This window comes from Chionomys nivalis, chromosome 1 (assembly GCF_950005125.1).
Source record: "Chionomys nivalis chromosome 1, mChiNiv1.1, whole genome shotgun sequence".
Taxonomy (NCBI): Eukaryota; Metazoa; Chordata; class Mammalia; order Rodentia; family Cricetidae; genus Chionomys; species Chionomys nivalis.
The window spans coordinates 138,234,549-138,248,141 of record NC_080086.1 but is presented as its reverse complement, the minus strand read 5'-3'; the positions used below and the strand labels follow the sequence as shown (position 1 = coordinate 138,248,141).

The window sequence follows — 13,593 nt, the reverse complement described above, 5'->3', positions numbered from 1 at the left end:
TCAGGGAATAATATGTTTTTTAAACTAAAACTTATGGTGAAGCTTTCTTTGCTTGTTTTGTTTTTAAAACAAGATCTCATGTATCTCAGGCTGGTTTGAAACTCAGTATGTAATCAGAGATAGCCTGAACTTCCAATTTTCCTTCCTCATCTTTTGAGTGCTGCCACACCTGGTTCAGAACCTCTGTTTAAGAAACTTACTAAGAGAGATGAGGAACAAACGTGTAGTTTGGTGAATTTTCTTTTTTTTTCTTTCTGTTTTTTTTTGTTTGTTTGTTTGTTTTTTTTTTTTTTTTTTTTTTTGAGCAACTTGAAGTAGGTTTTAAAAGCATAGAGGGGTCTGGATTATCTGTGAACCTGGAGGTGGGGAAGGCAATACTGCCAGCTGGGACTGACTGGAGTACAGGTAGGAGACATAGACACAGGTAAGGGCTGGCTTCTGAGTGGCTTGCAAATCAGTCTGTTCTTCAGCATAGGAAGTCGTTTATGTTTTTTTTTTCTTTTTTGAACAGAATTCTATAATTTTTTAAACAGAGTTCTATAATTCCGAAGCATAATCTGGCTTTGATGTGGACCTCAGACTCACAGAGCTAATTGTGTGTTGGGAACAGACTACTGCTTCCAGTGAGTTGTTTCAGTGCTGACTGTAGAGCTGGGGTCCTCATTTTACACTGTGAATAAAATTCTGGCCGTCTATGTCTTTGAACAGATACTATCTTTGTTAATTCTAAAAGATGAATTTTGTTGTGGGAAAAGATAGTGTTATTCGTGTAAAAACCAACATGAGAATTTTACTGATAACTTACAAAATGTTTCCTGATAAGATACAGCTGTTTTCAGGCATGTCCATTGACTTTAACCAGCCAGTGGGCCAGTCTTTTCATTTGCTTCCTGCCTCTTCTCTCTCTTCACTGAGGACAGAAGAGCACTGGCAACTGTCCTTACTTTGTCAAATATATTGCTAAAACTTGTTTGTAAAATTCTAATACTCTAGTGAAGAATATAATTTTGAATGTTTTTACATTATAAATTAAAGATCAGGCTTAAGAGAAAGAGATTTTGGGATTTTGAAAAAGAAGGCTTGTTTCCCCAGTGCTTAACATGTTAACAGCAGTTGGGTAGTGAAAGTTGACATTTATGAAACAGGCTGTTGTGATGAATTAGGATTCTGAAATTTATTTGAAAAGAACCAGAAGAAATTTTAAAGAAAATCCAATTTGTTTCCAATTATTGTGCAAAACTAATTCCTCATTGTTTATGAAATGGAAAACCATCATGAATTTATCTTTAGATAAACATATGGAGACTTTTAAAATGACATTCTAAAAAGCAGTTGCACAGAGTCTAAGCATCCTTGTTAAAATTCAGTATTTTAAAAATCAAATGAAAGCTTTGTGCTTTCTACCAAATGGTGACTTTTTAATTGAATTGACTATTCAGTTAAACTGTTTGACAAATACCGTAGAAGAATATGCCTGAACGCCTAACAAATCTATTGTATTTCTGAGTTAGTTGCTGAGCTGAGGTGTGCAGGGTAGGCTGTGTCTTACCTGACTCATAAGACTGAGCAATTTGCTCATCTAGCATGACTGTTTGCTATGCATGTCAGTTGTTGGGTTTGCACAAATGTGGAGGATTATCTGTTAGTCCTTATGGACTCACGATTACTTATAAGCTGTGTACCAGATTTTGAGGAGAAAGTGGTTGTAATATGTCATGGGAACATAGAGATTATTGGAGGGGGACAAGGGGGAGAGAAGAGCTAGAGCTCTGCAGAGAAAATGCCCAAGCCGGAACTTGAGTAATGAACAAGAACATACTCCCTGGACAGAGGCATGGGATCCTGAATTTAGTTCCCCCATGGAAAACCCTGGCACACGTCTGTAACCTCATTGGGGGTGGCAGTGAAGGAGACAGGAGAATACTTGGAGCTAGCACTTTGGCTAGCCACCCTAACCAAATCTCTAGGGTTAAAAAACTAAGGCAAAGACATTGGTAATGACACACAAATTGACTTCTGGTATGAATGTGTATGCCCACACAGGCATTTGTACCACGCCCAACACACACACATACATAGTAGCACACACATGCATACTTGCCTGCACATGCATGGGCACACGTGTTCATACACACTTACACTCAAGAACACACTCCCTGGAGAAGAGGGAAGAAAGATATTGGCATTTAGAGTGCATCATGAAGACATGTAGAAAGATGTTCTTTCTTTTGCCTCATTAAATGCAAGTACATATGTATTTTGATTTCTTTAATTGTTACATATAGAATAAAACTTCTGTTATCAGCCAAACCACTTCTTAATTGAAGTCATTTAGGACCTTTTCTATTTTGAAGCTGAAATTGCCTAGATTGTAAAGACCCATGAAGACTCATTTTGGTGAGATAATAGGAATATTCATGGTAGTAATTACATTGATGCTTTTTTTTTTGCCAAAACTCTTTGTTCTATACATTTAAATGAGGCATATTTTATTGTGTATTCACTTTATCTCAATAATATTAATATGGTATGTAAAATCATACCTCTTCCAAATTAGCATTTTAAGAACTGAGTTCCCAAGGAAGAAGCTTTCAGTTATCCAACACCAAATATAAAATTAAGCTTAAATTATATGTCAGAGACCAGAATATATAAAGTGCAGGCCTTCATGGAACTGACTTTTTAGTGGAGGACACATATATTAAAGAGAAAAATATTTAACTTCAGGTAATGGAGTATTTAAAAAAATGAAACAGATTAGTGTGTCTAGGTGTTAGGCATCTGTGAAAGGGAAGAATTGTCATTTTAGTTAAGGAACCCAAGTAAATCCTCAGTGAGTCAACTGAGCTCTGGTTCATTGATTATGTTCCTTTAATCTGATGGACACTGAACTCCAGTGGTTAGAAGTTGAAGAGCTATGGAGCTTGCAGTTATGGTTATTACGCAGAATATAAATGCTGGAAATGAAACGGCAGAGTGGGGTGTGCGAGGTGAGAATGTAGTTCAACTCTGTAAAGGGCATCAGTCAGTAAATCCCGTCCTTTCCCCCCTTCTCTCCTTTAGGAGCTTTGAAGACAAAAATGTTACATTTTTCTCTAATTGTTTCTCATTTCTCGAAGGCTGCAATTTTTTTTTTTTTTTTTGGTTTATCGAGACAGGGTTTCTCTGTAGCTTTGGAGCCTGTCCTGGAACTCCCTTTGTAGACCAGGCTGGCCTCGAACTCACAGAGATTCGCCTGCCTCTGCCTCCCGAGTGCTGGGATTAAAGGCATGTGCCACCACTGCCCGGCTGCAATTATTATTTTTATATTCAGATTTGATTGATTGTTTCTATTGATCTGTCTTCAAGTTCGCTATTCATTCTTCATATATTTTCATTTGCTACTAAGTTAATTAATCCTGTGAGTTTAATTTTTGATATCAAATTTTTACTTCTAAAATATCCATTTGTTAATATATTCTATTTCTTTGCTAAAACTTTGTGTTTTCCCATCTGTTTCAGTTGTTTTCAGAATTGTTTTTTGGAACATTTTACTGATGCTGCTCTAAAGTCCTTGCCAGATAATTCAGATACCTGCGTCATCTTGGTATTGGTATTTGTTAATTTTCTCACCTAAGTGGAGATTTTCCAGAAATGGTTTCATTTTGTCATAATGAGAATATTATAAAGACAGATTAGGAAAATATGACTAAAGAAGAAAATAAAACCAATCGAGCTGTTTAAGCTTAGTGTTTTTCTCTATAAAGCAGAAATGATACCTACTATTTAGATTTACTATAAAGATTTTTACTTAAGAACATATGTGTAAGAGATCCATCCCTATCCATAAACATGAGAGATGTTCAGGAAATATTCACTTTGCTTTCCCTTTTTCTGATCATAGCATTTTGAAGTCATTACCTTAACAATATAGCATTTCAAGGGAAAACCACTGCTTAGAAAATCTTTTTTTTTTTTTTTTTTTTTTTTATTAAAACACACGCCTTTAATTCCAGTACTCCGGGGAGGCAGAGATAGGCAGATTTCTGAGAGTTCGAGGCCAGCCTGGCCTAAAGAGTGAGTTCCAAGACTGGCTCCAAAGTTACGGAGAAGCCCTGTCTCGAAAAACAAAAAGTCAGGAATATACAACAGAAGCAGTACTACTTTATGTCCACGTTCCTATGTGCACAAGTAGAGGCCAGAAGTTACCTATAGCTCCCTCAGTTTTGTTCCACCTTTGCTGCTGAGACAGGGTCTCTCTCTGAACATGGAATGGTACTTGGCTAGACCAGCTGGCCAGGAAGCTCCAGGACCTGCCTGTCTCTGGCTCCAAAGCATTCGAGACATGCGCTGCCGCACTCAGCATTTTTCATGGATGCTGAACTCAGGATCTGTGCAGCGGCACTTGATTGCCCACCGAGTCATCTCAGCTGCAGTGGCACCTCTAAAGATGTGCACTAATTATTCCCAACAATCTTTGCTCTTACATACGTGTGGCATTTTCAGAGGCTCCAGGTTACTGCTAACGTTCAAGAAATAAAAATCCAGCCTATTTTGTCCATCTCTGCGTCCCTCCTTATACCAAAAAGGAAAAGTATAAAAGACGTTAAAACAATGACATGATTTTTGGAAGTATTTAAAAATAAAAATTATCATTCATAGTAAAGACAAAAAGATCCTAAAGGTGATTTTAAAAAGTTCTTTCTTAAAGAGAAAGGGGAAATTAGGGCAAAGTCCAGGTGGAAAGACATTCCCGTCAGTGAGAAAACTGCCTGCGGTCCGTTGTCTTCTTGCTGATGTGTTTAAAAATCTTGGACTTCTCCACTTTCTTTGTTTTCTGGTAGCCAAATCCACCGCCACCTCCTCTCTTTTTAAGCTTGCCATCATGGCTGCTCACGTTCAGATCAACGAAGGGAGGAACCTTAAAGCCAAAGGACAGAGCCACCTGCGGCAAGTTCAAGTTGTTCACATCGAAGATCTGCTTGAGAGAGTGGGAGTCGTAGGCTCGTATGTAGGACTTGTATGCTTCCTGCGCGGACTTATGAAGAAAATAGTTCTTTTCGATCAGCTTTTCCAGCTGAGACTGAATATCAGAAACTTTAGACCAGGAAAAGTCGAACTGATTCAGTGGAACCTTGGATTGCTTTAAGTAACGAAGGAAACCCAACTCTTCAGGGCGCAGGATGAGCAGGGCATGCCCTCTTCCATTCAGGCCCCGAGCCGTTCTACCCACACGATGAATGTATTCCTTGGGGTCATCGGGAGGGTCATACTGAACAATCCAGTCGACTTCAGGGATGTCCAGCCCCCTGGCTGCCACATCTGTGCACAGCAGTATCCCTGAATCTGCATTGCAGAATTGGAAGAATGTGGTTGTTCGCTTATTTTGCTTTTGCCTTCCATGGATGGCCAAGACAGGCAGGTCAATGTAGTTCAGTAGCTCATAGTGGTACTTCACAGACATACAGGACGAAAAGAAGACCATCACTTTCTTCTTTCGGTTCTTCTTAAGGAATGTGAAGAGCAGAAGGAACCTCTTCTCAGAGGGACACACAACATATCCCTGCTCAAGTCCATCCACTGTGGCAACCTCTTTATCATCATCAACACCCACATACAATGGCTCTTTTTTCAGAGAAATTCTTGCCAAGTCTTCAACTTTTCGAGTTTGTGTGGCAGAAAAGAGCATGGTTTGCCTGCGTACTGGCAAAAGTTTAATAATTTGCTTTAATTCTTCTTCAAATCCAACATCCAAGATACGATCAGCCTCATCAATAACGAGACACTGGAGGTTCTTGTACATGAACCCTGGAGTATTCTGCATGTGGTCTAGAAGCCGGCCGGGGGTGGCCACGACAATGTTGATGCCGTTGGTGAGCTTCTGCGCTTCAGCAGACCTGTTACTGCCACCCATGATCAGCCCGTACGTGTGAACATGGTGCGTCATCAGTTCCTTAAGAACACCAAAGGTCTGCATGGCCAGTTCTCTGGTAGGAGAGAGAATCAGGACTCCTGTTCCATTCCTGGGCATAAACTTTAACTTCACAATGAGCTCGATCACAGGGATGAGGAAAGCCAGAGTTTTGCCACTGCCAGTTTTAGCAGCTGCTAGAAGATCCCTGCCTTCCAGAAGTGGCCTGATACTTTTATGTTGGATCTCAGTCATGCGCTTGAAGCCCATTTCTTCTATAGCCTTTAGAGTGTTTTCATTGACGAGGTTAGACAAGGAAGCAAACGAAGTGTCCTCAAAAGCTCCTGTCAGCCCCAGGGGCAGGCTGGGCACTTCCTTGTCATCTGGCTTCTCCACAGCATCTTCTGCTTCAAGAGCCACAGTGCTTTCTTCAGTTTTTGCTTTTTTGGTGTCAGGCTCTGCATCATTTGCCATTTTCCTCTTTTTCTTCTTCTTTTTCTTTTTTGATTCTGAATCAGGAGATGGCGGTGCTGCCGTTTCTCCATTGGTTACAGCGGTAGGTTTCTGGGGTAACTTTTCAACTTTCGAGTTTTCTGCTGTCTCTTCAGGCATGCCTCCACTTTGTACTTCTGCTGAGCCCACCCTCGCAGCATGCTTTACGGCTTTCTTAACTTTTCTGACCTTTACCTCTTCTTTGGGCACATCTTCATTGGAAGGTTGGGATAGGCTCGTGTTTGATGCTTCTTGCAGCTTCAGGTTTCGCTGCCGCAGCTTGATATTCCTCTTCTCGATCTTCTTGCGCAGGAGCTTCATTTGTAAGTGCGACATGTTTGCCGGGCCGCGCCAGCAGGCTGCACTGAGCAGTAGCTGCACGTGCGTAGTAATGCTTAGAAAATCTTAAATTTTTCCCCTACCAGTTCTCCAAGTCCTGTTTTTAATATAGAGATCAGCCTGCTCCTTGACACCAGCTTAGCTTTTCCAGGGGAATAAACCCTTCTGTTATTAAACCTAGATGCCTTCCTTATCACAGACCTAGGAAGGCCCTTATTCTGTCCTTTAGTGAACCCCCTCTCTGTTTCGGATGAGGTGTGGAGGTGCCTTTTCCTTCCACCCAAGGATTGTATAGCAATGGGAAAGACAGAAGATGGAGAAGAGGAGAACCAGAGGGAGTGATGAGAAGTTAGCACGGGAAAGTGACAAACCTAGGAAGTCTTTACAGCTTCTAAAGTCTGCTGGGAGCCATGGGCTCTTCCTGAGTTGGTCATTAGAAGCCTTTTAACTTTTTTTTTTAAAATATTTATTTATTATGTATACAAATATTCTGTCTGTGTGTACGCCTGCAGGCCAGAAGAGGGCACCAGACCCCATTACAGATGGTTGTGAGCCACCATGTGGTTGCTGGGAATTGAACTCAGGACCTTTGGAAGAGCAGTCAGTGCTCTTAACCTCTGAGCCATCTCTCCAGCCCCGCCTTTTAACTTTTATAATGTGTCAATGGAAACATTTTTTTCTGAGAAGTTAATGCTTAAGCTGTTTTTGGAAGGATGAGTTGGGAATTACTAAGTGGAAGAGGAAGAGTGCCAGGCAGACAAAATCAGTGCATCTAAAGCTAAGATACTAAAAGATGTAAGATACTAAAAGAACAGCATCATAGTAATTTAGGTGGTATGCTACTGTTAAGATATGCACATACAGATGTTTGGAATGTTATGGAGTCGAGAAACCAGTTTGGTGATAAAGAATTGCATTTTTAGGAAGTAGTATTCACATGCAAGAAAATGGAGTGTGATTATATTTCATATCTTACAAAATATTAACTCCAAGTACTTTATATATCTAAAAATGTACACTGTGAAACCATAAAGCTTTAGGAAGAACCCTCCATAGATTGAGGATAGGAAAAAGTTCTTAGACAAGACACCACAAGTGCAGTCCTTTAAAGAAAAAATGGCCAGTCAGACTTCATAAAAATATGAGCTTTTTTCTGTAAAAGACATTGTTAGAGAATGGAAATACAATCTCCAGACTGAAAAGTGTTTGCAGATGACAAACTCAGTAAAGGACTCATACAAGATTATACAAAGAGCTCTCAAACACAAGAGCAAAGAAACACTCAATTGAAAATTAACAGAGCAGGGGTTTTAGAGATGGCTGTCAGTAAATGCTTTCTGTGCAAGTGTGAGGACCTGTATTTTGGATCTATAGCACCCATTTAAAGACTGGATATGAGGCTGGAGAGATGGCTCAAGCAGTTAAGAGCACTGGTTGCTCTTTCAGAGGACCCGGGTTCAATTCTCAGCACCTACATGGCAGCTTACAACTGTCAGTAACTCTAGTTCCAGGGAATCTGGCTTCTTGATACAGTCTTGCATGTAAGCAAAACACCAATCCACATAAAAATAAATAAATCTTTAAAAAAAAAAAAAGACAGGGTGTGATAATCCCATTGCTGTGGGGTGGAGAGACAGGAGAACTCCTGGAGCTTGTTAAGCAGCCCACCTAACCAAATACATAGTTCTAGGTTCAGCAAGAGACTGTCTCAAAAAAATCAGAGGACAATTGAAAATAGTAGCAATTCCCATGTTGGCCTCCACAAATAGAATCTGTACACATATGACATATACAATCAACACATACACATAAAATGAATAAAACACATAAATATTTTATCAAAGGTTGGTAAGTAAGCTCAATTGAAAAGATATTTTAAATCATCAACCCTTGCAGTCTTTCCACTTGCCTAGGGAAGTTCAGATGAAATTCACAATGAGATACTACTAAACAACTACTTACATAACTAATATAGGAAATCATGACAGTACCAGGGTCACCCAAGATACAGAAAAACTGGAATGCTTATATATGACTGGGAACAATGACAAATTTTATATATGTTTAATTATGTCATTAAGTAATACTGGAACCAATTTGCATCCTTAGAGAAGTTGCAAATATAGGACAAGATTTTCATACACCCCTCTTTTCCATAGAGTTAACAGCTTAAAAAGCTAAAACAGCACTGGCACATTATTTTTAATTAAACACTATATCAGTGTTTATGGCAGCTCTGTTCACAATCAAACATGCTGGAAGCAACCCAGATGTTTTTGAAAGGATGAAATGATAAACTCGGTGTATTCATAAACTGATGACTAGGCAATGAGAAGGAGCAGCTTATTGACACATGCAGCATTGTGCTGGATGAGGGAAGGTAGCTTCAGGCAGTTGATAACTGTGTGGTTCCACTTACCTGTATTCTAGTATTTGACAAAAAAAACTCTTCTGATGGTGAACAGTTACCAGTAGGTGTTTTAGGAGGTATGATTTACAAAGCATGAGGGAGTCTTAGTCCGGGGTGGGGGTGGGGTGAGTATGGAACTTGTAATTTGCAAATAGTAATAGTTTTAATATTCTATGCCCATCTTATATTCATAGAACTATACCCAAAGAGTGGGTTACTGTATGATTACCTACAAAGGACTGTATAGAAGAAGAAAATTTGACATATCTGAAAGAGAAGAGCAAAAATGATATGATATAAAACTAAATAGAGAGGAACTCTTTATTTGTAAGATTTATGAATTGTAAGAGTTTTGAGTTATTGAATGGTCTGAAACAGGTGAATGACCTGCTTAGATTGAATATTAAAAAACATAAGGTCTTTACTCATTAATATAGAAAAAGAATTAGTCGCGGGGGGGAGCTAAAGCTATAATAAAAGGATTAGCTTATAAGGTATTTATTTCTTGCATCATTCAAAAGATTTGGGAGAAATCATGGCCCTAAGGTCTAGTATTGTGACCATGTGATGACAGATAAAATTATCGTACAGACAGTTCTTTTTCTCATGGTGTGTGTGTGTGTGTCTGTGTGTGTGTGTGTGTAGGCCAGAGTAACCTCAGGAGTTGATCCTCAGTAGTCATCCACACTCATAGACATGTGTGTAAGCACATGGAGAAGTGTGTATGCACATGATGTGGGGTGCATGCCACAGTGCAAAGGTCAAGGGACAACTTTATGAAGTTGGTTTTTTCTTTCCCATTGTGGATTTCAGTATTGAACTCAGGGTTGTGGCAACAAGTACCTTTATCCATTGAACCATTTTGACAGCCCTATTTTCATGTATTTGACCTTAAAAATCACAACCATCACAGCCTATTCTTTGTTGTTTGTTTATTATTTATTTTTTCTCAATTTAAAAGTTTATGTGTGTTACTGGGCTGTGGTGGTGCATACCTTTAGTTCCAGCACTCGGGAGGCAGAGGCAGGGGGATCTCTGTGAGTTTGAGGCCAGTCTGGTCTACAAAGCAAGTTCCAGGTCAGCCAGAGCTACACAGAGAAACCCTGCCAAAAAAAAAAAAAAAAAAAAAAAAAAAAAAAAAAAAAAAAACCAACAACAATAAAGTTTATGTGTGTGATATTTTGTAAGTATACTGTGTGCATGCCTGGTACCCAAGGAAGCCAGTAGAGGGTGCCAGATCCGCTGGAACTGGAGTTACAGATGGTTGAAAGCTGCCATGTGGGTGCAGGAACTGAATACCCCTCTCCCCCACAATCCTGAGCCATTTCCCCAGCTCCAGCTTATCTGCTGTCTTTTAAGATGCTGTGACACAGGCTGGCCTTGAACTCACACTACTACTCTCTGCTTCCTAATGCCAGGATTACAGATATGTGTTATCACTCCTCCCCCGTTTTGTACTATGTTGTAAGAAGGAGTGGCGGGTTGCTGCCCGGCTAGCTGAACCCCTGAAATAATCACACCGAGATCTGTATTAATTAAATTGCTGCCTGGCTCATTAGCTCTAGTCTCTTATTGGCTAACTCTCACATCTTGTTTCAACCCATTTCTACTAATCTGTATGTCACCACGAGGCCGTGGCTCACGGGGAAAGATTCAGCATGTCTGACTTGGCAGCTTCATGGTGGGCAGCCCTCTGCCTGCCTTCTTCCTCCCAGAATTCTGTTCTGTCTACTCCACCCACTTAAGGGCTGCCCTATCAAAAGGCCAAGGCAGCTTCTTTATTCAACCAATGAAATCAACACAAATGCAGAAGGACCTCCTATACCACCATTGTGTGCTCCATTTGTTATTTTTAAATAAATAAGTGGGGTTTAGTAACTAATATTTCTTTTAGAGTGTCTAGTGAATAATTTGGTTTCAACCATCTTGCCATCCTTGTGGAGTGGGGGTGGGGAGCTTTTTAGAAGCTACAACACTGTACTAGTTTGTTTTTTGTTTGTTTGTTTATTATTTTGAAACAGAGTCTATGTAGCCTAGAGTAGCTGAGGATGACACTGAACTTATCATCCTCCTGCCTCTGCCTCCCACGTTCTGGTGGTATTGGCATATACTGCAATGCCGGGTTTTATGTGATGATGGTGATAAGCTGCATTCTCAGTCCCTGGCTTGGCAGCTTTTAAAAATATTATCTGCACAGTTCTTGATAATGCTATTACATTGGACCTGATTTTGAAAATAGCCTAAAATAGGATAATACACTCCTGCCTGTCTTAAACAATTATGAATACAAAGTCAACTTTGTTCTTATCCACACTTCTACACTTTCTACTCTCAGATTTTGAAATAAATTCAGACATCATGTCAATTGGTCTGTATCTGTAAACACTTCACTACAGATCTGGGAAAGGTGAAGTCTTCTATTTCTATCATTTTTAAGAAATAGCATATCGGGCAGTAGTGGTATATGCCTTTAGTCCCATTACTTGGGAGGCAGAGGCAAGGAGGATCTCTGAATTCAAGGCCAGCCTGATCTATAGATGTAAGAAATAGCATACTCACAATATAATACAATTATTACAGTTAAATTAGATGTTAATTATTCACTACTTGTATTCAGTGTTCAAACATATAGTCAAATTTATCAGTATTTCCCTTTATATCGGATATGTACATTTTAACTTATTTGAAAAACTCTATGCTCAGATACATAAAAGTATTCACTTATGTGTTTACCAAAGTTGGTTAGAAAGCATTGTAAAATGTATTATCTTACTTGTTTTTAAGTGTTAATTCATATTATCATGCAAAAAATCTCTAGAACTTGCCTTGTATTTCTTTACATATAACTTTATATTCATTAACCAACTTTTCAGTTATACTTTTTTCTAATAACCAAATTTAATTCCTACATCAGGGCATTTAATTACTTCATTTGACCCTTTTTCCTCTTTTTTTCCTTTTTGATGGTATGATATATAAATCACATTTACTTTTTTTCAAATGGCTTGCCGTTTGTGCCATTATCATTTACTTATTGGATAATCACCTTAGTTAAGGTCTTATTGCTGGGATAAAACACCATGACCAAAAGCAACTTGGGGAGCAAAGGGTTTATTTTATCTTTTAGCTTATAGTCCATCATACAGGAAGTCAGTAAAGGCAAGGCAAAACCCTGGAGGGGGGAACTGATGCAGAGACAGTAAAGGAATGTCCTTACTGGCTTGCCCCTCAGCTTGTTTGCTGATGCCATCCATGACCACCCAGCCAGGTGTGGCCCTGTCCCCAGGAGGATGGATCCACCAACATCAATCATCAATCAAGAAAAATGCACCACAGGCTTGCCGGCAGATCAATCTGGTGGGAATATTTTCTCAATTGAGATCCCTCTTCCAGATGACAATAGCATATGTCAAGTTAACATAAAAACTGGCCAGAACAATAGTCTTGTTGGATAGTTTCATGGAACTAGAGGGAACTAGTCTTGGTAACTACTGCAAGTTTTTGTGGAAATCTCTGAACAATTAAATCCTAGGTGTAGGCTGAAACAGAAATAGACCAGGTCTAATGAAGACTGAAAATAAGTTTCACATTAGTTTCATCTCTGGATTGCTTCCTACTGCCAACCAGAACTAAAACTCTTCTATTAAAAAATAGTATCATTCATATCTACCTCTTTTAAATGTTACATTGTCTTACATTACACTACCAGATTCCACATATGCCAAGAGACAAGAAATAAGAGAAAAAAATTGTATTTTTCACTGATGTATTCATGGGCCTCAGTCAAAATTAGGTGGCAATGAATCTTTACATGTTTGTGTTTGTGTTTTACCCAGTTTGAGGTTATCTGACTTTTTTTTTTTTTTTTGGATTTTTCGAGAAAGGGTTTCTCCATAGCTTTTTGGTTCCTGTCCTGGAACTAGCTCTTGTAGACCAGGCTGGTCTCGAACTCACAGAGATCCGCCTGCCTCTGCCTCTGCTGGGATTAAAGGCGTGCGCCATCACCGCCCAACCTGACTTTGTTTTTTGAATTACTTAAGTTTTGTCTGTCTCCCTGCCTCTGCGTGTGTGTCTGTCTGTCTGTCTGTCTGTCTGTCTGTCTCTGTGTATATGTGTGTGTATGTGTCTGTCTGTGTGTGTGTGTGTGTGTGTGAGAGAGAGAGAGAGAGAGAGAGAGAGAGAGAGAGAGAGAGAGAGAGAGAGAGAGAGAGAGAGAGAGAGAGAGAGAGAGAGAGAGAGAGAGAGAGAGTGAGTAGAGGGCAACTTTGAATAGTGACTTCTCTCCTTCCACCATCTTGTTGAGGCAGGGTCTCACTTGTTTGCTGTATATTTCAGGCAGCTGGCCTGCTTGCCTGTGTGGGAGTGCTGGGATTACAGATGTGTGCCACCACCTCCAGCGTTTTTTTGTGGCTTCTGGGAATAGAACTTAGGTCCGCGCCTTTCCCAATAAATACTCTTACCT

General features: G+C 39.6%; 2 protein-coding genes across 8 annotated transcripts in view; one reads left to right on the top strand and one right to left on the bottom strand.

Annotated features, from left to right (window-relative positions):
* Ncoa1 (nuclear receptor coactivator 1) overlaps positions 1 to 13,593 on the top strand; it is a 219,073-nt gene that overhangs the window by 79,774 nt on the left and 125,706 nt on the right. The window lies entirely within an intron of this gene.
* Positions 3,984 to 6,766, bottom strand: LOC130867351 (ATP-dependent RNA helicase DDX18-like). The gene has a single exon (XM_057759266.1). It carries the CDS (start codon positions 6,716 to 6,718, stop codon positions 4,736 to 4,738), a length of 1,983 nt encoding a protein of 660 aa, XP_057615249.1. The 5' UTR covers positions 6,719 to 6,766; the 3' UTR covers positions 3,984 to 4,735.

Bases quoted from the DNA above. Each gene is read 5' to 3' on its own strand.
- LOC130867351 (XM_057759266.1), bottom strand. From the start codon at position 6,718: ATGTCGCACTTACAAATGAAGCTCCTGCGCAAGAAGATCGAGAAGAGG.